At 42.1% G+C, this 27,061-nt stretch overlaps 1 protein-coding gene across 1 annotated transcript; it reads left to right on the top strand.

Annotated features, from left to right (window-relative positions):
• Nucleotides 1–1,170: 1,170 nt before the first annotated feature.
• LOC116649161 (myosin-1) lies at nt 1,171–26,046 on the top strand. Its single transcript, XM_032431688.1, has 39 exons — nt 1,171–1,275; nt 2,789–3,025; nt 3,117–3,260; nt 3,378–3,534; nt 4,620–4,647; nt 5,416–5,530; nt 5,615–5,707; nt 5,842–5,905; nt 6,902–7,000; nt 7,093–7,196; nt 7,348–7,486; nt 7,667–7,785; nt 7,876–8,025; nt 8,141–8,311; nt 9,051–9,360; nt 9,457–9,527; nt 10,671–10,758; nt 10,841–10,958; nt 11,255–11,378; nt 11,467–11,603; nt 11,704–11,959; nt 14,069–14,311; nt 14,408–14,584; nt 15,415–15,560; nt 15,642–15,732; nt 15,818–16,207; nt 16,798–16,924; nt 18,577–18,695; nt 18,839–19,035; nt 20,308–20,491; nt 20,757–20,922; nt 21,007–21,131; nt 21,540–21,848; nt 21,936–22,139; nt 22,565–22,690; nt 22,781–22,951; nt 23,222–23,326; nt 23,449–23,544; nt 25,792–26,046. Exons 2-39 carry the CDS (start codon nt 2,822–2,824, stop codon nt 25,942–25,944), a joined length of 5,820 nt encoding a protein of 1,939 aa, XP_032287579.1. The 5' UTR covers nt 1,171–1,275; nt 2,789–2,821; the 3' UTR covers nt 25,945–26,046.
• The last annotated feature ends 1,015 nt before the right edge of the window (nt 26,047–27,061 follow it).

The raw sequence follows: 27,061 nt of genomic DNA, 5'->3' as shown, positions 1-27,061 counted from the left end.
GTATGTATAATAATAAAGGAACTGTTGCAAAACAGGGGATATGAAGCAAATTTGGTCTCCGTCCCAGACGGACAAGGCTGACATAAAGAGACACAAGACAAGAGACGATAAAATCATTTTTTTTTAATTAAACATTGTAATAGAAAACAACATTCAGGTATCGTTTGTAAGCAAAATGTGAAATGTATACCTTGGGCAGCTGATGGAAAAGCCTTAGATGGATATGCCCTGTTTTCTAATATTTTCCTATGCCGAGTTTCACAGAGGAAACAGGATTTCACAAGCAACTTGCATTTTTTCAAAGCGAGAGAAGCAGGACATCTCAGCTTGGTGACGCAAAGCAGTGGGGAGCATGCCTGAGGTGGGAGTGGTCTGATCTGACAATGAATCAGGGGCAGCTGACCAGAGGCAACAAAAGCAACTGTGTGTGGCTGCTTGTTATGAAGCAAGTTTTAAAATCACATTTCCAAACACCCTCGACAAAGCCAAAAAAAAAAAACAAAAAACAAAAAAACTTGGTGCCTTCTGGGGAGGAACAGATAATCTTTTTCTAACACCCTGGTAAAGAGCAGCAAGTTCCCTTCCCAGTCTAGAATGTGCAATTGTGCGGGCAGTTGCAAAGTCTTCACACACAGGCAGGCGACTTGGCGAAACTGCACGGCAACAGCAACAAAAGTGCAGGGACTGCGGAACGTAGCCGTCTTTGAAACAACACCTTACATTATTCCGAAGCCAGATCGCTTTCACATGGCCAAGCTCTCGAATTATTTATAGGAGATTGATTCATATACTTAACCAAATGTGAGAGGAAATACTTCTAATTATATCCAAACATCTTTAATATGAGGGGAATTATGCTTGGAGGCCTTCATTGCCAAAAATATGTTTTGCCAAATATGTTTTAAGAAAGAGGAGGAGGCTACGTGTTTTCCATATTTGACCCTATAAAAGTACCCTTGGAATGGGTATGACTTGTCTTTCCTCATAAAGCTTCAAGGTAAGTGTGCGTGAGGACAGGGCTCTGTCTGAAGACGGTAGGGATATCTGGCTGCCCGCCTGCATGCCACACATCCTGGCTCCCACTGCCCCTGGCAGTTCTTCCAGGGAGGCACCAACTTACTCCGTAGCAATTTTAATTAGCTGTTTTAGTGTTCCCAGTCATTTCCTGACTCTCACTTAAGAATTACGCTATTATTGGGAATGGTTAGAGTCTAACCAGAAGAAATTCACTCTTTTTCTTACAGTTCTGACCCAGTTCCAGGTTGCATTTCTAAGGTAAGATACTGATTTTTTTTTCCTCTCATTCTTCACCGGGTGCAAGAAATCTTCTGCAGTGGTTGGAGGGTGCCCAGGGGGTTATAATATGAAAGCATTTTCATTTGATGGCTGATCATGCTTCCCTTGAAAAATTCTGAGAGGGACTTCAGAAACTCATTCTCATTCGTTTATATCCTCTGCAATACCTTTAAATGCTTTCTTAGAGTTTTGAGGAGTTTTATACACAATTTTTTTTTTCTATTTCCAGCACTGCAGTCTGTCTTTTAAATAACTTACAACATGCAGTACAACATTTTGGTGTTATTATTCATTTATAGAGAAAATGTAAATTTCCTATATTACAGATTTTCCTCAGCACCATATACTGTAAAAAAAAAAAAAAAAAAATCAACCCTGAAATGCTGTCTGAATGAACGGACTCCTTGCCTTGGAAAAAAAGCTTAAATCCGCATGTTGTTTCACAGTCTATAAAATGGAAAAACATTTTTAAATGTTATGAAAAATGATTGTGAGCATTTTCAGCGAGACAAAGTATTTTGTATTATCCAAATCACTGCAGTTTGAATGGGAAAATGTAGAAAAGTTTACACAAGTGCTTTGAGTTTTTCTGGAAGAAAATATCTTTATTATTATAAAACAAATTACCTCTGATCATTATTGACAGGGTTAATGAATATTAAAGCGGCAAGAGATGGATGGATCTTGAAAAGAAAGTTTTGTGAAATTTTTATGAGAATCTCAGTAATAAAGCAAGAAAACAGATAATAATATTTTATAGTAAGTCTTTGAGAAATACTAAGGACAAGTAAAAAAGCCAAATTCTCAAAATTATGGAAACAAGAGAAACGAATGTAAAATAGAATAATTTTTTAACAAAACAATGTAAAGCAAATCTCCCTACATTTCTGCTTTCCTTTATCAGGTAGCCTTTGTAAATCTATAATGAATCCAAATCTATAATGAAAAGATTTTCATTACGTACAAAAATCTGTGGAATTTTCACAACATAAATCTATTGTACTTTTAATTCACAAAGCCAGCTTTGAGCCCTTCCCTGTATCCAGCATGTGTCCTAAGAGGTATGAAGGATGCCTTGAAAGAAGTGTTCCCTGCCTGCAAGGTGCTTATAATCCAACTGGAAGATAACAGCTCTCCATGAAAGAGCTAGGGGACACCCTGCCATCATCTTAGCTTGTGTTCTGTATAAGCCAATCACAGGCCACATATAGAAATTAATATACATACCAAATAAAACAGAGAAAGCAGCTACAATATCCTACGGCAGGTGAGCCAGAAACTACAGTCTCTGCAAATGCTCGATTAAGTACCTATCAGCATTGGCACAGAACACGAACACTGACATTTCATCTCCAGCCAAGCCAGGGAGGTAGGTGGTCATACTCAACACAATGCTAAGTGCTCAACTGCTCAGTGACTCAAAAATGTTTTCTTTTTCTAAATGTGACACTGAATATCTGAATTTCTAGAATATCTTTTCTTTCCCTTCCAGGCAGGGTCTTCGACTGGGCTGAGTTCAGCAGCCATGAGTTCAGACCAGGAAATGGCCATTTTTGGGGAGGCAGCTCCGTACCTCCGAAAGTCTGAAAAGGAGCGCATTGAGGCCCAGAATAGGCCCTTTGATGCCAAGACATCTGTCTTTGTGGCGGAGCCCAAAGAATCCTTTGTGAAAGGGACCATCCAGAGCAGAGAAGGAGGGAAAGCGACGGTGAAGACCGAAGCTGGAGCGGTGAGTAGAGTCCCTGGAGCCGGCCACATTTTATCAATTCTTGTGTTCCATCTCTCAGTTGACATGAGCCGTTATCTTCCCTGTTTACCAGACTCTGACAGTGAAAGATGATCAAGTCTTCCCCATGAACCCTCCCAAGTACGACAAGATCGAGGACATGGCCATGATGACCCACCTGCACGAGCCCGCTGTGCTGTACAACCTCAAGGAGCGTTACGCAGCCTGGATGATCTACGTGAGTTCATTCTCATGGCCTTCTGCTCATGCAGCTAATGAATAGTTTTGAAAAACAGTAGATTACTAAGGTCCCCATGAGATGATTATATTCCTTTTCTTTTTCTTTTTGGTGTAGACCTACTCAGGCCTCTTCTGCGTCACGGTCAACCCCTACAAGTGGCTGCCGGTGTACAATGCAGAGGTGGTGACAGCCTACCGAGGCAAGAAGCGTCAGGAGGCCCCGCCCCACATCTTCTCCATCTCTGACAACGCCTATCAGTTCATGCTGACGGGTGAGTGGCTCAAGTGCTTCTCATACAAATTATCTGACCACCTAGAGTCACAAAGTGTTAAAGCTAAACAGATCTTCGGAGATAATCTAATCCAAGCCCCTGGTTGTACAGAAGAGGTAACTGAAGTGCAGAGGGATATGCCGTCAAAGCTGGAACTAAAACCTAGCTCTCCAGACCCCACCTCCATGATTTTACCAGGCCACGCCTCGGCTCTCCTCTATCCCTTTAAACTTAACTTGCTTGCAGTCTCCTCCTTGGAAATACATAATTTATGGTATAGATTTAAGTAACAATAGTTAAGATTAAGTAACGGCAGAATCACATTGAGTGGAAATGAAAAATATACGTTCAATCCTTTTGTGCTTAAGTGTCCTGTTGACTACAAATTTGATGCTTTTAGGAGTACTGTTACCTTTAAAGTCATCAGAGACCATCTCAGAGAAGAAAGCCTCTCTTTGAATGAAAATGGTATTTGGAGGCTACATGCACAGAAACAAAATTGTTGTTTTCTCCTCCCTTAAAAGGATTTTTGTTCTGATTGAGGCAGTTCCCTCACCTGATGGCATACTTTTGGCAGGACTGATCAGAGTTAGGGTTGCAGGCTGTGGCCATAAGATACTTGCCGCCCCCCCCCCCCCCCCCCCCCCCCCCCCCCCGCTTTGTGAGGCCAGTTGACTCATTTAGAAACTAAATCTCAACCTTGGCTTGATGAACACTATTTAAACCTATTAAACTACAGTCCAAACCCTTCGTATATTTTGCATTTTTTAGTTGTATGCATGAATTAGCAGAGAGTATGCTACTGAAATTCACAGTTGACAACTAGAGAATGTGTCTGGCTGTGGAAAGTACTAAACCAGGACACACTTACTATGAGGGCTTAAGGAATTTAAGATATAACAACATTTTATGTTTCTCTTCAACTTAAGAGGTTTAAGAATAATATATATAACTTTACAATAATATATTTAAAAACTCCATTTAAAATGACACAGTATTTATACTCAACACCCCAGGTGTTTCCCTACAGAAAGTTCTGTTTGCGTAACTGGTATGATGCTGATTGTCCACTGTTTTTCTTCTAGATCGGGAGAATCAGTCCATCTTAATCACGTATGTATTACTATTCTGGGATGTATTAGTATTTTATTTGCACTGGGAAAACGACAAACTAAAACAAATTAGTTAGTGCCCCCATACTGAAGCAATGCTGGTCAGCCTGGAACTGGATACTGTTTGTACTTTGTTGTAGGGTTCAGACTGCATCCGAATATAAAATAACAATGTCCTAAACTTTGTAATTTACTAGTCCAGTCTTAAAAGCTGCCCAGAACTTTCCTAAGAGTAGGGGCAATGAACCCTCTCTCTGTGCACGGCCAGGACCCGCTACATGGCAGTGAACAACATATACAGCCTTCTGAACGTTGAGCCGTTGGGAATGTTCCCAGTGGCCCATCTTTAAGGCCTCCTTGAGAAATGTCTAGTCCTTCAAAGGCTTCACTTAAGCCATGTCTTTAGTCTAAGGAAACTGAAGAACATATGTATTGTTTATCATAGAGTTTTTTTACGGTTTCATTTCCCATATAGTCATTGGGTGGCTGCCTTTTGGACCTTTCAAGTTCAGGCCACAGCACTTGGAACAGAGCCTGGCACATTTTCCAGAAATATGCGTTAGGTGATTAATGAATGAATTTCCCTACTTCTTGTCAGTGCAAAACAACATAAGTAATATGAGCTATAGTAGGCTGAAGAGAAAGAGCTAAGAGAAACTGACAAAGACATATAAAGATGGACGCATAAGGTAGTAAATGCTGATGATGGAAGTACTTTCATTTGTCACATAGCTTAAATCCTCATGTATGTTTGGTCTCTGTTTAACAGTGGAGAATCTGGTGCGGGCAAGACTGTGAACACCAAGCGTGTCATCCAGTACTTTGCAACAATTGCAGTCACTGGGGACAAGAAGAAGGAGGAAATTACTTCTGGCAAAATACAGGTGGGTCTGGGGTCAGACTCAAGACTCTGAGTGTTCTCAGAAATTCTGGAGCCCCAGAGGTGAGGACTGCTCTTGCCTTTGCAGGGGACCCTTGAAGATCAAATCATCAGCGCCAACCCTCTACTAGAGGCCTTTGGCAATGCCAAGACTGTGAGGAATGACAACTCCTCTCGCTTTGTAAGTCTCCTGGTCACAGAGGGATGTTCTCAGCCCTTCTGTGCCAGAGAAAGCACATCTGAATTATCATTTCCATCTCATTTTTCTCGAGTGCTTCAAGTTTTGCATATAACATCATCATTTTTACTTGCAAGGGTAAATTCATCAGGATCCACTTCGGTACCACGGGAAAACTGGCTTCTGCTGATATTGAAACATGTGAGTAACAGGACCTCCTAAACAGAATCCAAGAATGACAAATGATGGTCTGGAGGAATATTTTGCAGCTCCTGCTGAGCCCGGAGCCTGTGACACACGAGTCTGGTGCCAAACATGCCCATGGTTAATGCCAGTCTTATCCATAGCCCACAGTGTGCTTTATCCCAGTCATGAGCTAATGATTCTGTAAGAACTGCCAAAAGCCATGGGGCTTGTCTGAGATATTCCAGTCTCAGAATGGATTTCAACTTTCTCTAAGACAACACTTCACTAGGGTAAATGAGTTGTCTTCAGGTTGAGAATAGGTGACTTCTTCCTAGCCTGAGACTTGATAAATGTTGCTCTTAGTGCTCTCTCTGTTATAAAGCAAGAAAAGACCCTGAGGAGGGAGGGGTTCTCAAGAATCAATTATATCGAGGGCACCTGGGTGGCTCAGTCGTTAAGCGTCTGCCTTCGGCTCAGGTCATGGTCCCAGGGTCCTGGGATCAAGCCCCGCATCAGGCTCCCCAAAAGATTTTATTTATTTATTTGACAGAGAGAGACAGTGAGAGAGGGAACACAAGCGGGGGAGTGGGAGAGGGAGAAGCAGGCTTCCCCGCAGAGCGGGGAGCCCGATGCGGGGCTTGATCCCAAGACCCTGGGACCATGACCTGAGCCGAAGGCAGACGCTTAACGACTGAGCCACCCAGGCGCCCCTAAATAAAATCTTTAAAAATAAGAATAATAATCAATTATATCCCAAATGTCAAGGATCTTCTGCAAGAGAAATGTCTATGTCTTGGGCCAGGCATGCTTTAGTTTCCTTCTAGAGGTGGTAAGAGCACCCGTAATGGTGTCTGTAGAAGCAAAATATGTAGCCTATGTTGTAGAGGCACAACATTCAGCTGAAATCTCAACAGGCCAGTGAGATTTTTTAGTTAATCATCCCAAATTCCAAAATCAGTTCCGGAACTTTATAATTTTTCCCCCCTGACCAGTGTCTTCTTTTCATTGCAGATCTTCTGGAGAAGTCTAGAGTTACTTTCCAGCTGAAGGCGGAAAGAAGCTACCACATTTTCTATCAGATCATGTCTAACAAGAAGCCAGATCTAATTGGTAAGAAGGAGCTTAAATGTATAAGGCAGAAGTTAATCATTTTATTAACAACTTCTAATGTAAAACATATACCCTGAATTCTATGTACCCAGAAATGCTCCTGATCACCACCAACCCATATGACTATGCCTTTGTCAGTCAAGGGGAGATCACCGTCCCTAGCATTGATGACCAGGAAGAGCTGATGGCCACAGATGTAAGTTACACATACAGTTGTTTTTTTTGAAATCCATTATGTATGGGAATGACAATAACACCCCTCTATAGGCATGGTTAAGGATATGGTATAAATTCTCCTAAATAAATTAGTGTCTTCTGCCCTTTTGTCCTCTCATCTTTCCTGGTAGAGTGCCATTGAAATCCTGGGCTTCACCTCTGATGAAAGAGTCTCCATCTACAAGCTCACGGGGGCTGTGATGCATTATGGGAACATGAAGTTCAAGCAGAAGCAGCGTGAGGAGCAAGCCGAGCCAGACGGCACTGAAGGTAATACAGACAAAAAGCTCATTCCAAATTCGTGTCTTCTTTACAGCTGAGCTTCTGATGAATGTATGCAAATTCACCCCCATACAGACTTTCTATAAAATGTTTCACTCATCACTAAGCCCTGATGAATTGTGGGGCCCACAGTAGGTCATGTGGGGTGCGTGAATTGTGTCTCTGCAGTTGCTGACAAGGCGGCCTATCTCCAGAGTCTGAACTCTGCTGACCTGCTCAAAGCCCTCTGCTACCCCAGGGTCAAGGTCGGCAATGAGTACGTCACCAAAGGCCAGACTGTGCAGCAGGTGAGTATGCAACCTTAATGAATGACACCCGTCCCAGGCCTTCACAGCATGTCTTCTGTAGCATCAACGATCGCTACTCTGTCCACGAAGGTGTACAACGCGGTGGGCGCTCTGGCCAAGGCCGTCTACGAGAAGATGTTCCTGTGGATGGTCACCCGCATCAACCAGCAGCTAGACACCAAGCAGCCCAGACAGTACTTCATCGGGGTCTTGGACATCGCCGGCTTTGAGATCTTTGATGTGAGTTGTTTGAATAAGTGGCCTTTTTAAGGCCCTTCCTCTTTGTGTCTCTTTTGCTGAATCCCCACTGGGTTTTCCAGACTCACTCAAACTCCTTGCTATTTGCAACACCTAGTTCAACAGCCTGGAGCAGCTGTGCATCAACTTCACCAACGAGAAGCTGCAACAGTTCTTCAACCACCACATGTTCGTGCTGGAGCAGGAGGAGTACAAGAAGGAGGGCATCGAGTGGGAGTTCATCGACTTCGGGATGGACCTGGCTGCCTGCATTGAGCTCATTGAGAAGGTTCGCTTGCTTTTTTCACATCACAGATTAGACCACTGAGAAAAATCTTAAAAGACTTCTACTCATAAATAAAATCAGGAAAACTTCTTCTTTTGCTAACTCTGAGGGAGACATTCTGGTAAAAGGAGACTGAATAGTCTCTCTAGCGTCCAGAACTCTCCATTTCCCAATAGTTTGCAATACAAGTCCTTATATTTAAAGCCACCTTTCCTTATAAGAGCATACTATAAAGATTATTTTTTACTCATTATCCCTTTGTCATCCTTAGATTCATTTTTACTGGCAACTGAAATATGAATTTCTAGTACTTTAAAGCAGAGGCTCTCAAACTTCAGTTTGAGTCTCACCACAGGTACTTAAGAAAATTGAAGAATTCTCTAATCTCACTCCTGGGAAAACTTTTTAGGAAGTGTGGGATGGAACCTTGGAATCTTCATTTTCACCAAGTGTTTCTGATGCAACCAGTTTGCAAGTCACACTTGGAGAAATACGGCTGTGGAGCCATGGGGCAAGACATAAACTCCAGGAGCCACCACACCCCAGAGCCCGACAAAGCACCTGGATCTCAACAGGCCCTCAATAAATATTTGCTCATTTAATGACTTCTGACCGAAGGGATGAGTTTTCATTAACTGTAAGAAATTAAAGGATGAATTTACTCAAATAGGATCAAGATGTCACATATTATTTCTACAAGCAAACAAAATTGAAAGGCATTTGTTTCTTTTCATCCTTTCAGCCCATGGGCATCTTCTCTATCCTGGAAGAGGAGTGCATGTTCCCCAAGGCCACAGACACCTCCTTTAAGAACAAGCTCTATGAGCAGCACCTTGGAAAGTCAGCCAACTTCCAGAAGCCCAAGCCTGCCAAAGGCAAGGTCGAGGCACACTTCTCTCTGGTCCACTATGCCGGCACCGTGGACTACAACATTGGTGGCTGGCTGGACAAGAACAAGGACCCCCTGAACGAGACCGTGGTCGGGCTGTACCAGAAGTCTGCAATGAAGACTCTGGCTTACCTCTTCTCTGGGGCAGCAGCTGCTGAAGCAGGTGAATTCCAAAAGAAGTCATCTTTTATTTAATGTATCAAACATACACTGAGAAAGCCTGTGCAATGATTGCTTGTGCTCTCTCTGCCCCCCTTAGAGGCTGGCGGTGCCAAGAAAGGCGGCAAGAAGAAGGGTTCTTCTTTCCAGACCGTGTCTGCTCTCTTCAGGGTACGAACTTCCTTTGCTCCGTCTTATTAGATTCAGGAACTTAAATTTTACTGTATTTGTGGGGAAAGGGAAGTAATCTTGTAAGGATTCCAGAACTGGGCATGACTCAAAGAGACAGGTCAGTGGGCGGTGGTAGAACAGTGTCTTAGAGAGCTTGGGGTGGTTTGGAAGAGACACCTCAGTATATAGGAGACAAGGTGTCAGGAGGGATGAGAGTGAATTGCAGAAGTCAGCATCAGATGATAAAATTAAATTTGGGGGCCAGGAAATAAGGTCAGTTGACATTTAAAAGGTTCTGCTGGGATAGGACTAAGCAAAACATGAGATTTGCTGGAGCCTGTGGGAGCCTCCAAATGATATATACTGGCTCAGAACTGAAGTGAGTGGATTTTGAAAGCCAAAGACAGAAGATCACTGTTGGGAATTGGAGGCTGATTATAAACAAAGGAAATAAAAAACCAGATGTGATAAGAAATAGCTCTTGAAGGAAAATTTACTTTTCTTAGGACAATCCCATCTGTAATAACGATTCTGAAAAACCAGGACTTCCACAAGTTGAAACACTTCTCACACTTGGTAACATGGCTGTTGGTGTTCTGCCAATTCCCAGAGTGAGGCACTAAAAGGCCACTTTCTGTGGAATGAGTAGGAGGACACAGCTCTGTAATTAGGATAAGGAATAGGAATGTGATAGAGAAGCAGATACAATTGAAAATAGGGTAAAGAAAGAAATAAGAGATTTGGAAGAAGACACTGAATTATTTCTAAAGCCAGATCACACATCTAGACCTGAAAGTCCAGGTAGAATATTTCCCTACATTTAGAATATCATACTAAATCTACAACACATACTAGGAAATTCAGCAGCAGTGACCACTTCAACAACTAATAGAAAAACATGTTTATAATGCACAAAAACAGGAAAGAGAAGGACATTTTGGGAATGTGGAAATTCCAGAAATAACTTCTCATTTTCAAATCTGGATACTATTCAGATAGTATCTGAGTTAGATACTACTGGATCCTATAATTACATACTATTAGAATTGAGCCAATGTCACGGATGTCACGATGATTATGTCTGTAAATATGAAATGTATGAAAACAGTGCTTTTTAAAACCAAATATTCATAAATTCCACAGGAGAATTTGAATAAGCTGATGACCAACCTGAGGAGCACTCACCCCCACTTTGTACGGTGTATCATCCCTAATGAAACCAAGACTCCAGGTAAGACACTTCTGGTATCTAAACAAGCTCCAGTGTGTTTGCTTTAGACCATGAAATAAGGCATGCGTATTCTTCCTCTTAGGGGCCATGGAGCATGAACTTGTCCTGCACCAGCTGCGGTGTAACGGTGTGCTGGAAGGGATCCGCATCTGCAGGAAGGGGTTCCCAAGCAGGATCCTTTATGCAGACTTCAAACAGAGGTCAGACTCTCTCACTGCAAATTATCTTAAGAGGTTCTTTTATTCATTTTAATTTTTTCGATGGAAAAATACTTTGTATTTTCTATTATAATTGAAAAAAAGAGAAACACATTTGACAGACTCTGTATTGACATACCAAAAGTTTGACAACCTTTGATATTCAGAGAATAAAGACATGGATATGATTTTTTGTTTGTTTGCTAGACTACCCAAAGTCTATGTCATTTCTATAGTAAGGCAAGAAGATGTCTTGTTGGTGACAACAGCTCTATCACTTATTTGTTTGGCCTAAACAGATACAAGGTATTAAATGCAAGTGCTATCCCCGAAGGACAGTTCATTGACAGCAAGAAAGCTTCTGAGAAGCTTCTTGGGTCCATCGATGTTGACCACACCCAGTATAAATTTGGTCACACCAAGGTAATGGTCTCTAAAGCCTACCTGATGCTATCTGTGTCCCTTTGAAGTTTACGTATAGTGTCTGATCCACAACTCTTCCCACACACAGGTCTTTTTCAAAGCTGGTCTTCTGGGGCTCCTAGAGGAGATGCGAGATGAGAAGCTGGCCCAGCTGATTACTAGAACCCAGGCCAGGTGCAGAGGGTTCTTGGCAAGAGTGGAGTACCAGAAGATGGTGGAGAGAAGGTATTAATAGAGATACTCTACTGAGCCCTCCTTGGCCAAAGCTCTTCTAACTCTGCTTCCTGTTGGAACCTGACTTTGACCACTTCTGCTCTTATCACAGAGAGTCCATCTTCTGCATCCAGTACAATGTCCGTGCATTCATGAACGTCAAGCACTGGCCCTGGATGAAGCTGTATTTCAAGATCAAGCCGCTCCTCAAGAGCGCAGAGACAGAAAAGGAGATGGCCAACATGAAGGAAGAGTTTGAGAAGACCAAAGAAAGCCTTGCAAAGGCTGAGGCCAAAAGGAAAGAGCTTGAAGAGAAAATGGTTGCTCTCATGCAAGAGAAAAATGACCTGCAGCTCCAGGTCCAAGCTGTGAGTATCAGAGCCCATTTCATGCAATCAGATGCTAACATTTCAGTTCAGCAGTTGCTAGAGGAAGGTCTAAATTCCACCTAACTAAGGGACTATCAATCTTTCCTAATTCACAACTTCTTAGAAGTTCTACACAATCCCAGACACAACATTACTACCAAGCACTGCAGTAGGTATCCCTTGCTGCTGAAAAGGAAAAAATGAAAGCACTTCCCCTTCCCCCCTATTGTTTCTCCTAGAAAAATGTGGGCAAAAAGTAAGGTGATCTTTGCTCCATAAGATTCTCCCTACTGAAAAGAGCACATAAGACCAGTGGAAAAAAAGAACAATATTCACAGTGGAGAGGGAGGAGACCTTGTGATGCATCAACTTGAAACCAATATGAAAGCAACGGGCAACTCTCCTCTCAACTCTGTCTTTGGAAACTCTCTAGTACCTGAAAGAATAGAGTCATTGCAAGGATAATGGCAATACTTTCTACAGATAGTGTCAGTTTTTAAGCAAAGCATGAGATGGGGTTGATAATCTTGTTCTGATGTCCCAGTAAACATCCAGAAGACTGGGAAGAAATATTTGATCAAACACCACTGTCTAACCCACTTTTGTGACTCAAATGACAAGAGACTTTCAGTTTGCTACTGAGACCAACAACCTAAACCCTGAAAGTGACCCTGTAGTCCTCTGAATTCAGAAACAAATCGACATTGGTCCAGTGGATATTTAGGCTTAGGACACTCAACTAGAAAATTTAAAGAAAGATGAGCTGTCTGTTCCTACCTAGGTTGGCATTATGCCTTTCCCTGTAGTTCATGTGCAACAGGGTTTTTCAAATTGAGGAGAGGTTCATCACACCTTGGAGAACCAGTGAATAACTGTAGGGCATATCTAAGTTTGGTCTGAGCATACTCCTCTCCTTCAAGAATAGTATGATCTCTTTTCAGCATCATTCCCTCAACTCTCCACATTTAATAAACACATGAGGACATTCCAAGCACTAGGGATACTACTTGAAGCAGGAGACACAGTCCCTGCTCCCACAGAGTTTCTATTCCAACCCCTATTCCTTCTCATGAGAAACATGCTCACTACTTCTCTATGCACCACCTTTGAACATGTTCAGTTCCCCTTATTTCTTCCATGTGTTCCCTGTAATTCCCAGTTACTCTGTAGGACATCTTCCCTTTAAGTCACTTTCCTGGTATTACCCCTCCTTCTGAGCAAACCGCTCAATACCTGACCATTTTGTTTTTCATACATTAAGCTTTTCTGGAAATAAATATTAAATAAAGAAAGGTGACCGATCTGAAATTATATACCAACACATTAAATGTAGGTGACATCATGCAGGGGAGGAAAAAGTTTTCCTGGACCCTCTTAATAAGGTCCCTGACTGGGTCTGAAAATTTAAAAATCGATCAACAGGAGAGAAGCACGCATATTTATTGATTTTTACATGTACACAGGAGCCTTTACAAGAGACTGAAGACCCAAAGAAGTAAACAGAGCAGGAATATTGTATATCTTTTAAACAAATGATAGATTTGTAAAGAATTGATAAGACAAAGGGGTTTGAGCTAAGGGTAGTAAATGGTGAAGAAGTAACTAAAGAAGATAAAGGTTAGTTTAACAAGGTTTGTTTATGCAGCCTTCTTGGCTCCCAATTCCCATCTCTGGTGATAAGAATGTCTTCCTTCCTCCTAGTACAGGAAGGGTACTTTTCACATGGGAGTTTAATGACCTGTTTCAGGGAAGAAGGGTGAGTAGAGGAGGTCAGAGTGGGCTTCCTACTTCAGCCATTTTCTCACACTCCTTCAGTTTATGGTACACAATATGCCAAGGGCCATATTTAGGGACAGTGTGTCCTGAACCTCATTATTAGCAAATAGAAGTGTATCATAATTTCACCAAGAACCTTGACTTAAATTCCCTTTTAAAAAAATCTGCAGTGCCATAATAAGTGCCCAATAATTATCTCTCAGATGATGGAAAGCTTATAAAAATTAACCTAAGGCTTTAAAACACAATTCACTTGTTTGGTTTCAAAATATTAATAAAATCTGAAAATGTCCAGAGAACTAAAATCTAAAAGTGTCTATTATCCCTTTTCAGGAAGCAGATAGCTTGGCTGATGCAGAGGAAAGATGTGACCAGCTGATCAAAACCAAAATCCAACTGGAGGCCAAGATCAAGGAGGTGACTGAGAGAGCAGAGGATGAGGAGGAGATCAACGCCGAGCTGACGGCCAAGAAGAGGAAACTGGAGGACGAGTGTTCAGAGCTCAAGAAAGACATTGACGACCTTGAGCTGACCCTGGCCAAGGTTGAAAAGGAGAAGCATGCCACGGAGAACAAGGTAGGAATCATATTCTGTTCCACCATATAGAGGTTCTGCCACCCTACTAATAAGATGCTTTAGAGCAGATATCATTTCTCTTTTTAATTTTTCAAGGTGAAAAACCTCACAGAAGAGATGGCAGGCCTGGACGAAACCATCGCAAAGCTGACCAAGGAGAAGAAGGCCCTCCAAGAGGCCCACCAGCAGACCCTGGATGATCTGCAGGCAGAAGAGGACAAAGTCAACACCCTGACCAAAGCTAAAATCAAGCTTGAACAACAAGTAGATGATGTAAGCCTAACATCATGTAAAAAATAATTTTTTATTTAGTAACAAACTAAGTAAGCCTAAGTTTACATTCTAATGATATAATGAGTACTTTTCAAGAGCTTCCAATGAATAAGTAGTGTAGGACATCATCCCTGCTACAGGCCTAAGATGGACACCCATGGAGTCAAAAAAATCAATAAAGAAAGTTGTAGGTAACAGACAATATAGGTAAAAAGAGTTAGGGGAAAGGAAGGTTATTCTGTTTACCAAGAAAAGCTGTACAAACAAAATGGGTTTTGGTTGGGATCACAAAGCAAATGGCCATGGGAAGAAATAGAGAGTGTGCTCTAAGTGGGAGCATGGCAAGAGCAAAGAAGTAGTAAACATCCATAAGGTTTTCTCTCACAGGGAGAAAGGGGATTCCAAATAAAGAATGTGGAAGATGAATTCAGCTTTAAATGTGATCTGATATCAAATAGAGAACCTGCTGTAAATGTCTGGGTGAGGGAGGAACTGGCAAAAGTCATGGTTTAGAAACATTGCTACGGTGTCTACGGGTATGGTGAAGCACTAATAACAATGGCTTCCAGTGGGGAGATTCAGAAGGCATGACATCTCCCTAGTAATTTACTGTAATCATATGGTAATGAGGTATGTTTCAACTTTTAAATGATGACTCCTTGGACTAAGTAAACAGCAAAGGGAATGGAATGGATGGGACAAATTTGTCTTATGCACAGAAAAATCAAAATAAGCTGCTGATTCGATAGGAGTTAAATGTTTACAAGTCCAACCTGCGATAAAAGATGATAACACTCCAGGAACTGTATTCATGCATTATTAACTTTTAGCTTGAAGGATCCTTGGAACAAGAAAAGAAAATCCGAATGGATCTAGAAAGAGCAAAAAGGAAACTAGAGGGAGACCTAAAATTAGCTCAAGAATCCACAATGGATGTTGAAAATGACAAGCAGCAACTCGATGAGAAACTCAAAAAGTAAGCAATGAGGACAAAACTTCCATGGGGAAATTACTATATTATTATATCTGTGACTGACATAAAATGATCCTCTAACAGGAAAGAGTTTGAAATGAGCAATCTGCAAAGCAAGATTGAAGATGAGCAGGCCCTCGCAATGCAGCTACAGAAGAAGATCAAGGAGTTACAGGTGAGTCGGACCCCCCACCTCTTCTGCACATTCCAGGAATCAAAACTGCCATGAGTTGGCATTCACGTTGATGTATCACCCCCAGGCCCGCCTCGAGGAGCTGGAGGAGGAAATTGAGGCAGAGCGGGCCTCCCGGGCCAAAGCAGAGAAGCAGCGCTCTGACCTCTCCCGGGAACTGGAAGAGATCAGCGAGCGCCTGGAGGAAGCCGGCGGGGCCACTTCCGCCCAGATCGAGATGAACAAGAAGCGCGAGGCTGAGTTCCAGAAAATGCGCAGGGACCTGGAGGAGGCCACCCTGCAGCACGAAGCCACGGCGGCCACCCTGAGGAAGAAGCACGCGGACAGCGTGGCCGAGCTCGGGGAGCAGATAGACAACCTGCAGAGGGTCAAGCAGAAGCTGGAGAAGGAGAAGAGCGAGATGAAGATGGAGATCGATGACCTCACCAGCAACATGGAGACGGTCTCCAAAGCCAAGGTACAATCATGGTTTAAGTCTTAAAGAGATTTCTGTGAGACAGGTGTGAGTGAGCCGCTCAAGAATCCTTAGTAACTGGCACAAGGAGACTACAGACAGTGCAAGCAGGAGACAGGCACTCAGGTGTGATGGGGGAAGCACTGGCTCTTGGTTATGAGAACAGCCACACCCAAAGAACATATAGAGTGGAAAGTTAAGCTCTTCCAAATAAGAAATACGATTCAACTATATATTTTGGGATTTTAAAAACACCTCACCTTGATGAGGCTTCTGATTTCTCCCTTAAGCACAAATACATAATTTGCTTCTCAAAAAAATCGCCAAGAATTGAATCAAGTATCATTATTCTCCTATCAAAGAGAAGCCAGCTGAGTAAAGACTTGTATTCACAAAGCAGTTTACTGGTAGCATGTTTGGACTATGTAATTTTTTACTCTTTCCTTCATAATCTTAGGCCTCTGAGTTTTTGTTTGTAAAGATATTATACTCTCAAAATAAGTAAGTGCCCCAGCCCCTATGGAATGCTCGGATTATGGAAAATTCCTGTGGTCCAAATGCTTGAGATGCCTTCTACTACTTTTTGAATGCAGGGGAACCTTGAAAAGATGTGTCGCACTCTAGAAGATCAGGTGAGCGAACTTAAGACAAAGGAAGAGGAGCAGCAGCGGCTGATCAACGACCTGACGGCTCAGAGAGCGCGTCTGCAGACAGAATCAGGTGGGCCATTTACCAGTGTTGACCTGGAATGACAAATTTCCCTTGGATGCTTAATTTGCTGAAAAACTCTGCACTGACTTACTGAGATCACATATATACCCCCCTGAGAGGCACCTGTCACCACCACTATGAACATATCACTGACCACCGGCATGGATTGCTCTCTTTTTTGTTATAGTTGTGACTTTCATTAAAGAGATCCAGGTTCTTTTGTTTTTACACATTTTAAATAAAGCACATTTGACTTTCATCAAGTTACCAAATTAAAAGTGTAGCTTCACAGTATTTGCACTTTTCAAAATGCTTGCACAGGTTATTTATTACTTTATTACCCTCAACGCCTGTGTAATGTAATCCACATTTTTTTTTTTAAAGATTTTTATTTTATTTATTTGACAGAGAGAGAGAGAGACAGCTAGAGAGGGAACACAAGCAGGGGGAGTGGGAGAGGGAGAAGCAGGCTCCCGGCCGAGCAGAGAGCCCGATGCGGGGCTCGATCCCAGGACCCTGGGATCATGACCTGAGCCGAAGGCAGACGCTTAACGACTGAGCCACCCAGGCGCCCCGTAATCCACATTTTAAAGATGACAGACTATGACAATGATGAAGTGACCATCCAGGAATATTTACTCCACTCTTCTTCCTGAAGTCTGGCCAAATGCTGCTAGCTAGCACAGTCATGCAGAGAAATATTCAGTGCTACAACCAGCCCAGGAGCCTTAAGTGATGTTTGTAGAATTTTTTGGAGAGTCTCTGCATTTCCTCTGTCTCCTAATCAATCCATCCAACTTTTTACCAAAGTTCCACCTCTCAAGTGAGAGGTAACAAGATGGAAATTATTTTATGGGTCATCTGGACCATTAAAGTAATAGGCAGATCAAAGTGTTGGAGAACCACTTTACTCTTTCATATTCATTGAAATATTGTTCTTTCTAGGACAAAGTTCAAAGTCAGGCTTTTATTATTGTTGTACAGGTAGTTAGTACACTTCATGAAAAAAAAACTGTATTCTCAAAGAATCAAATGCTCCTTGTAGACTCAGAATCTAAGTTCCTTCTATAACTTAGTGGTATGGAAAAAAAAAAGAAAGTTGTGATTCTTATTAAATACTAACATCTCTTAGACTATGGACTCTGAGAAACAAACTGAGGGTTCTTGGGGGGGGGATGGGTTAGCCTGGTGATGGGTATTAAAGAGGACACATATAGAATGGAGCACTGGGTGTTATTCGCAAACAATGAATCATGTTTCATCAAAACATCAAAAACTAATGATGTAATCTATGGTGATTAACTACATCAAAACTACATCAAAACTACATCAAAAACTAATGATGTAATCTATGGTGATTAACATAACATAATAAAAAAATACTAACATCTCTTGTTACATGCTTCTTGACCAATTTCTACTGTGATAAATAATCTTAAATATCTTCTAAAATATTTTGTGTTGCCCATAAGTATGTAATCAGCCTCCAAGCTTTCCATACTTCTCATTTTTACATAATCAGAACTGGAGTTTGGTGGCTTGCTGTAATCCATACTTATGCCAACATGTTTCAAACTCAGCTCCCTTTCCCTGCTCAGTTTTTAATCCAGAGCTCTGATTTCCAAAGTGAGGTTGAGTTTTCTCCATCTTGGTCTTAACAGGTGAATATTCACGCCAGCTAGATGAAAAGGACTCATTAGTTTCTCAGCTCTCAAGGGGCAAACAAGCATTCACACAACAGATAGAGGAACTGAAAAGGCAGCTTGAGGAGGAAATAAAGGTAAGCCCTACTTGTCACTGTCCTTATTTTTAAGGTTGTGTTCGCTTACTTCTACAGATTTTCTTCTGATGGCCTATAGGATCCTAGGGACTAAATGTCACTTGAAAGATATGAAATTAAGTCTCTGATCTCTATGTTCTCAGGCCAAGAGTGCTCTGGCCCATGCCCTGCAATCAGCCCGCCACGACTGTGACCTGCTGCGGGAACAGTATGAGGAGGAGCAGGAGGGCAAGGCTGAGCTGCAGAGGGCAATGTCCAAGGCCAACAGTGAGGTGGCCCAGTGGAGGACCAAATACGAGACGGATGCCATCCAGCGCACGGAGGAGCTGGAGGAGGCCAAGTATGTCCTAGACTTAGCTGAAATGGAAATATCTCTTTTAACAAAGCACATCTGCCATAAGCACTGTATGGGAAAATGTCCATTGCTCCCAAAACAAATTTGAAAAACCAAGGAAAAAACATGCATGAACATAAGCCAAAGCAAGACAAACATTCTAGGCAGTGCAGGAAAAGAAATTAAGCTAGAGGGCAGAAAAAGCAAGTAAGGCAAGAGGAAGCTGAAGGACTACTTTTAAAAAGGGGGACTTTTGACATCATTCTATCTATAAAGGTGTAGACAGAGTAAGTGTTAACTGTACTTTCTTGTGTCTCTCCTCCCTCTCAGCCACTAATGGGAAAGTCAGTCCAAGGTGTTAGGTGTGTAAGGGAAAAATAACTGGGCTTCAGAACATAGCTCCTCCTTCTGAGAACTAAAACATGGCTATTCGTGGGGAGCAAATACATATATTGTTAAAGACTAAAAAGAAAACATAAATTCTGCAATAAGAAAGGAATCACATCTTTTCACAAAGGACCAAATATTCAATGCAATCAAAGGTTCAAGATGGAACTGTAAAGATGGAGAATCTGGACAGGAAGAAACCTACTCATTCAACAGGAAGTTTCAGGAGAGATCTAGTTGTTTATCTTGTGACTCATGTACAACCATTTGGTTGGAATCATGGTGGGTGGATGCCTTAGAAGAGCCTCTGAGTGGAGGTCACAAAGCAAAACTGATATTGATTTGGAAAAGTTTATTTTTATTAAATGATTACTGAAAAGCCAGGAAAAATAAGGGACATGATTAGCCAAAATCAAGTATATTTGATTTGGGTTGAATTCATTCATTTGAATTCAATTCATCAAACATTTGAGCACTTAATATGTGTGACAGCCTACAAGAAACAAAGATGAACAAGATATACACTCTACCCTCTGGAGATGAAAATTCAGTAGAGACAAGACATAAACAACAGTAATTCAAGGCAGATATTATTATTCTATAGAGGAGGAGTAAACCAGCCACTTTGATGGGTAAAATGTTGGCTTGGGCTGATCACAGATGGCCTTAAAACCTGAGGATGAAGTATGGTGATGTTGAAATTTAGACTGTTTTCAGTATTTAATTCATCAGAGAGTGGGAATGAGCTAGCACAGAACTGGGCCTACAAAACAAGCTGGAAAAGCAAAGTATTAGGGGTCTGGCTGTAGAAATCACTCTTTTGTACCTACTTTGAAGCATCCGGTTCTGCTGATGGCCATTCACTTCTCTTGTTCTTATTTCACTTTTTAGAAAGAAGCTGGCTCAACGTCTACAGGATGCTGAGGAGCACGTAGAAGCTGTGAACGCCAAATGTGCTTCCCTTGAAAAGACAAAGCAGCGGCTCCAGAATGAGGTGGAGGACCTCATGATTGACGTGGAGAGAACCAACGCAGCCTGTGCCGCCCTGGACAAGAAGCAGAGGAACTTCGACAAGGTAACTCATGTAGTAGCCTCTGCCTCAGTACTCAACACAGGATGAAAGCCAGCCTGCTACCTTCAGTGTGCAGTCTTCAAACTACCTGAGGGCTGTTCTCAGTAGCTCCTGCTCCACGGTAAGCAGTGGAGGGGCATAATGCCTGTGGTTTCTACTCTTCTCATTCATATGATTTGTCAGTCCCTGATCATCTTAACTCCAACACGTTCCGGGATAGATGGTGTCCATCCCATCAACTTTATTTGGACCATTCTTTGCCCCTCAGATCCTGGCAGAATGGAAACAGAAGTATGAAGAAACTCATGCTGAACTTGAAGCTTCCCAAAAGGAGTCCCGCTCCCTTAGCACAGAGCTGTTCAAGATTAAGAATGCTTATGAGGAATCTTTAGACCAACTTGAAACCTTGAAGCGGGAAAATAAGAATTTGCAACGTGAGTACATCTCACCTTTAACAAAAGATCTGAAAAAATGTTTTCCGTCACTGAACAAATTTTTATATTTTTGCTCACCAACAGAGGAGATTTCTGATCTCACTGAGCAGATTGCAGAAGGAGGGAAACGTATCCATGAACTGGAAAAGATAAAGAAACAAGTGGAACAAGAGAAGTCTGAACTTCAGGCTGCTTTAGAGGAGGCAGAGGTAAACATTTTACTGTACATTCTAAAACAATTACAAGAGGAATTAAGAGTCCACTGCATGCAAGAATTGAGGAAATTCTTGAATTAAGAGAAAAGAAAAGTAATTCTGACTCTGTGTACTTAGTATGAGGATGGAGAATCGACCATATGTGCAACTAACACACCTGTACGTCAGGAACTGTGCTAGACACTGAAAAAAACAAAGATGAATAAGTTAAGGTCCCTGCCCTCAAGAGCACTATCTAGCTGGGGAGACAGAAATATATAAAATCAACAACACATTGTAGAAATTTCCAGAACAATGGAATAAAAATGTGTTATGGCAGCACAAGAGCAAGAACTAATTCCTATTTCTATAATACTATAAACTTCCATTCCCTGCTAATGTCACCCCTTGTTGTCATTAAAGGCATCTCTTGAACATGAAGAGGGAAAGATCCTGCGCATCCAGCTGGAGTTGAACCAGGTCAAGTCTGAGGTCGACAGGAAAATTGCTGAGAAGGATGAGGAAATTGACCAGCTGAAGAGAAACCACATCAGGGTCGTGGAGTCGATGCAGAGCACCCTGGATGCTGAGATCAGGAGCAGGAATGATGCCATCAGGCTCAAGAAGAAGATGGAAGGAGACCTCAATGAGATGGAAATCCAGCTGAACCATGCCAACCGCATGGCCGCAGAAGCCCTGAGGAACTACAGGAACACCCAAGGCATCCTCAAAGTCAGTGGGTTCAAAAGACGGCCCCAAAGTGGCTGGGGTGACTGCAGCCCTGAGAACGAGGTGTCTCAATGATCGTTCATTCCACAGGACACCCAGATCCACCTGGATGACGCTCTCCGGGGCCAGGAGGACCTGAAGGAACAGCTGGCCATGGTGGAGCGCAGAGCCAACCTGCTGCAGGCCGAGATCGAGGAGCTGAGGGCTACTCTGGAGCAGACGGAGAGAAGCAGGAAAATCGCAGAACAGGAGCTCCTGGATGCCAGTGAGCGCGTCCAGCTCCTGCATACCCAGGTGAGTATAACACAATAGTGAAAAATACAAAGGAATGAAAATGAAATTCCTGCTCATATCTTGGCATTACCTAAAAATGCATTCATAGTGTTTTATGGAGGATGAAATTTAAAACATTTAATATTTGTGGGTTAACAATATCTATACTGTGACATCCAGTCACATTAAAAACATATTATCATCTCAGATAATTTATGGAACAAGGAGGAATACTAATTACTTAATTAACTAGTTTGTGAGTTCACTAAAAATCTGGCATCTCGCATGGAGCACTGGGTGTTATATGCAAATAATGAATCATGGAACACTACATCAAAAACTAATGATGTAATGTATGGTGATTAACATAACATAATAAAAAAAAACCTGGCATCTTAATTTTGCTCTCATGTATTAACTATTTCTAAATTTGATATTTCAACCAGAACACCAGCCTGATCAACACCAAGAAGAAACTGGAAACAGACATTTCCCAGATCCAGGGAGAGATGGATGACATTGTCCAGGAAGCCCGCAATGCAGAGGAGAAGGCCAAGAAGGCCATCACTGATGTGAGCAGAGGGCAACACGGTCCTGGTCAAACTTGAATCCTGATGTGCCAGCTCAGCTCTCTCAACTGGTTTTGTTTTACTGCTCATCAGGCAGCCATGATGGCCGAGGAGCTGAAGAAGGAGCAGGACACCAGCGCCCACCTGGAGCGCATGAAGAAGAACCTGGAGCAGACAGTGAAGGACCTGCAACATCGTCTGGACGAGGCTGAGCAGCTGGCCCTGAAGGGTGGGAAGAAGCAGATCCAGAAACTGGAGGCCAGGGTGGGTCTTCTGATCAGCATATTTCCCACCTCATTCCAATCCAGTGCACAAGTTTGAGTACCTCGTACTGCTGGATGACTGGGGGCATACAGAGATGAATGAGAAATGTTCCTTGCTGCCCAAGAGCTTTTAAGGACACAACTAGACTAGGGCATCAAAACTACATATAAAGCAGAGTAAAAGAAGTACTGCAGGTCATTTGAAGAAGCAGAAATCCACTGAGTGAATGGATCACAGTAAATATCTTTTAAAATACCTACCTTCTTGCAGGTCCGTGAACTTGAAGGAGAAGTTGAAAGTGAACAGAAGCACAACGTTGAAACTGTCAAGAGTCTACGCAAACATGAGAGGAGAGTGAAGGAACTCACTTACCAGGTAAGGAAAAGGCCTGTCTAGGTTTTCACCCTACTCTGCAAGGGCTCAAAAAGCTAATGTACAACAAAATGTTGATGGTATTTGTACTTTCAAGAGACTCACTCTTCAAAATATTATTTCAGACTGAGGAAGACCGCAAGAATGTGCTCAGACTCCAAGATCTGGTAGATAAACTGCAAGCGAAGGTGAAAGCTTACAAGAGACAAGCTGAGGAAGCGGTGAGTTCTGAACCCCTTGGAGTGACCACGCAATCCGCCCCCCCACCCAGCCCCAGACTTAGGCATGGCCAAGCCAGCTTAGTTACAGGGATGAAAGGAAAGGAAAGGAGGGTACAATGAGGAAGGATCAAAGGAAAAGGGTCAACAACGTTCTGAAGAAGGAGAAGAAACCAACCACTTGATGAGCCAGGGAAAACTGTTCCAGGGAAGGGGAAGAGCAACACAATGCTTTTGAGTGGACAAGAGTCTCGTTCAAGGAGCAGAAAGCAACAGAGAGAGGGGCGCCTGGGTGGCTCAGTTGGTTAAGCGACTGCCTTCGGCTCAGGTCATGATCCTGGAGTCCCGGGATCGAGTCCCGCATCGGGCTTCCTGCTCAGCAGGGAGTCTGCTTCTCCCTCTGACCCTCCTCCCTCTCATATGCTCTCTCTCTCTCTCATCCTCGCTCTCTCAAATAAATAAATAAAATCTTTAAAAAAAAAAAAAAAAAAGAAAGCAACAGAGAGAGAGCAGTAGAGAGGGGGCTGAGGAGCGAGAGAGGAGGCAGATCACATGGTCTTCTAGTCCTTGGTAAGAAGTCTAGACCACATTCTAAGTACAATGGGACACTAGAAAGCCACAGGAGGTTCTAAACTGCTCAGTCATGCCCTGGTTTATACTTTTTAAAAAGAATATTCTGGGGCGCCTGGGTGGCTCAGTTGGTTAAGCGACTGCCTTCGGCTCAGGTCATGATCCTAGAGTCCCGGGATCGAGTCCCACATCAGGCTCCCTGCTCGGCGGGGGGATCTGCTTCTCCCTCTGACCCTCTTCCCTCTCGTGCTCTCTGTCTCTCATTCTCTCTCTCAAATAAATAAATAAAATCTTAAAAAAAAAAAAAAGAATATTCTGGCTACTTTGTAGAGAACAGATTGTCCAATAACACAGGTAGACTACAGGGCAACATTCTAGGAGGCTTTTTGAATGGGCCCATGGCTTGCCTGAGGGCAAGAGTGGAGCAGATAGAGAAGAGTAGAGAGATTGAAGATACATTCTGGAGGGAGAAACTATAGGATGTGCTAATAGGTTGCCCTGGGAAGGTGACAGAAATGAAATCAAGGGTACTTCATCAAGTTCATGGTTTGAGCAACCAGTTGGATGGTGCAACAAGGACTACAATGGGGAACTAAGGGAGGAACAGATTCACAAGGCAATAAAGAAAAAGCATTTCTGTTCTGGAAACACTGTTTGAAATACCATCATATACATAAGTGAAGGTGACAAGTAAACAGTTAAGTCTGGAGCTCAGACAGTCTTGGTCATGTTCAGACCAATAGATTCTTGGCACTCTACCTTATCTCATTTCCCCAGCCTATGATTTATTTGAAATAATAAATACCAATTTTCTAAGTATGTAAGTATGGATATATATACCTACTCATCACAGATTAGTTCCTCTGTTCATTAGTGGTTTTCATTATTCTGCTGACCTCTAAGGTCTGGGATGGGAAGCAGGGGGTAGGGGGGCCGAATGAGAGAGAGAGAGAGAGACTTAACGTGTCTCTAGCCCCTACTTCCCTCATCTGTAACAGGAAGATCTGAGGTTTTATTCACGCTCTATTATTTAGTAATTCTAAGTTTTATTAATTTCTAAATTTGAATGCCATATTTTGAATAGTTGTCAACGATTAAAAAAGGACAATTACTAAAGACTAAACCCAAACCGCCCTTCCCAAATTCATTGCTTATCTGTTCGAACATCATCAGAGACTACTGAAGACTATTCTTGGAAACAAATTTTGTTTCATTTCTAAATTGTATTAAGTGGCGATAATTTACACTCAAATACTCAAGGGGCAATAATTTATATTCAAGGTTATTAGCTTGATATAATATAGGTTTTCTTAGAAGGCTTTTGTTGTTTTTTTTTTTTTTTTAAGAAGGTTTGGTTCATTCACCAAACTCTGGGAAAAAAAAGAGGTTGGAAAGCTGACATATTTAGTAGTAGCTCTAAGATGTTTATATGTTAAAAAGAAGAACTTTTAGGAATTTGGTAGCAAATGTCACCTGTCCCTCCTTGTTATCCATGAGTTCAAGAAGCATGAGAGGAATTAATACAAAAAAAAAAAAAATTCAAGAGCGTTTCTCTAGTTTTTTTTTTTTAAGGTTTACTAGAGTGAAGCATTTTTAAGTAAAAAGAAATTTGAGACCAACTGACCTAAGAAACTAGAAATTCTGAACTCTTTTCCCTCCTAAATGCATCTCCATTCTCAGGAGGAACAATCCAACATCAACCTCTCCAAATTCCGTAAGCTCCAGCACGAGCTAGAGGAGGCTGAGGAACGGGCTGACATTGCCGAGTCCCAGGTCAACAAGCTGCGGGTGAAGAGCCGGGAGGTCCACACAAAAATCATAAGTGAAGAGTAATTCAACCAAATGCTAAAAAGTGACCAAAGAAATGCACAAAATGTGAACATCTTTGTCACTCTGTTTTCTTACTTTGTTTTTTTGCAGATAAAAAATTTATCCGCAAATAACTTGTGAGTCTCTTTCCCACCCCACCCCCCAACTGTGTCAATTAACCTTTCTCTGCATCAAGAAAAGAAAGAAAGAAAGAGAGGGAGGGAGGGAGAAAAAGAGGGAAAGAGAAAGATTTTGGCTTATATCTTACAGAGCAGGATTTAGTCACCAAGAATAAAACATGATAGGAACAGCCAGGCCAATCCCCGATAGTAAATGCCCTCAGCCACACTTGTCCCTGTGGGGAGCAGGTGAAGCCTTGAGGTGGGCGTTAGGCTTACAGAACATAGAATATGATAAATCTCACTGGGCAAAACACCAGCTAGTTATCAGAAAAAGCCGATTTCTGTTAATGAAGTAATTTATTTTCTTCATAAGATGGTAGGAAATTCTTGATCTCAAGATTGCATAAAAATAAATCAAAATAGTAATTACCTACATAAGATAAATGAAACTGTAAATTTTGATTGGACACTCAAAAATACTCTAAATGCAAACTCTCTGCTATAAATACATGAACTATTAAGTCAGGATTAGGATCCCTTGAGAGGGAAATACATTCTGTGGATTTTCTAGTCCTTTTTAAATATGAGATTTTTAGTGTTTTGCTCCTTGCAATAGGTTTAAGTGGTTTTCCTGGGCATCCTCCCTTGCTGTGTCACATTACAATAGGAAACAGGAGGGAGTTAAGAATGAATATATTTGCAGTACCTGTGCTCTCTCTGGAAAGTCCTGTGTCTCTTACAAGGCTTTCTCCCAGTGCTTCTGACAGCAGTGGGAGGCCAATTAATGATTTCCCGTCAGTTCCCTGCTCTCATTATTTGGTCTCTGGATTGCGATGCTGTGCCTTTCTACAGAACTACAGCAAACCACCGTCATGATTATAACTGGTATCACTACCACAGAGCAACATGGCTGAGGGTAGCCCGGGCCTTCCGCTTACCTCATTTTTAATAGACAGGGAACCGGTAAAATAGCAAGTTTCTTGTCAGCTAGCAAGGTAACAAAGATCTTACAGGAACCA

This window comes from Phoca vitulina, unplaced genomic scaffold (assembly GCF_004348235.1).
Source record: "Phoca vitulina isolate PV1807 unplaced genomic scaffold, GSC_HSeal_1.0 scaffold47, whole genome shotgun sequence".
Classification (NCBI taxonomy): Eukaryota; Metazoa; Chordata; class Mammalia; order Carnivora; family Phocidae; genus Phoca; species Phoca vitulina.
Note: the sequence above shows the minus strand (reverse complement) of the source record. Positions and strands in the feature narration are given on the sequence as shown.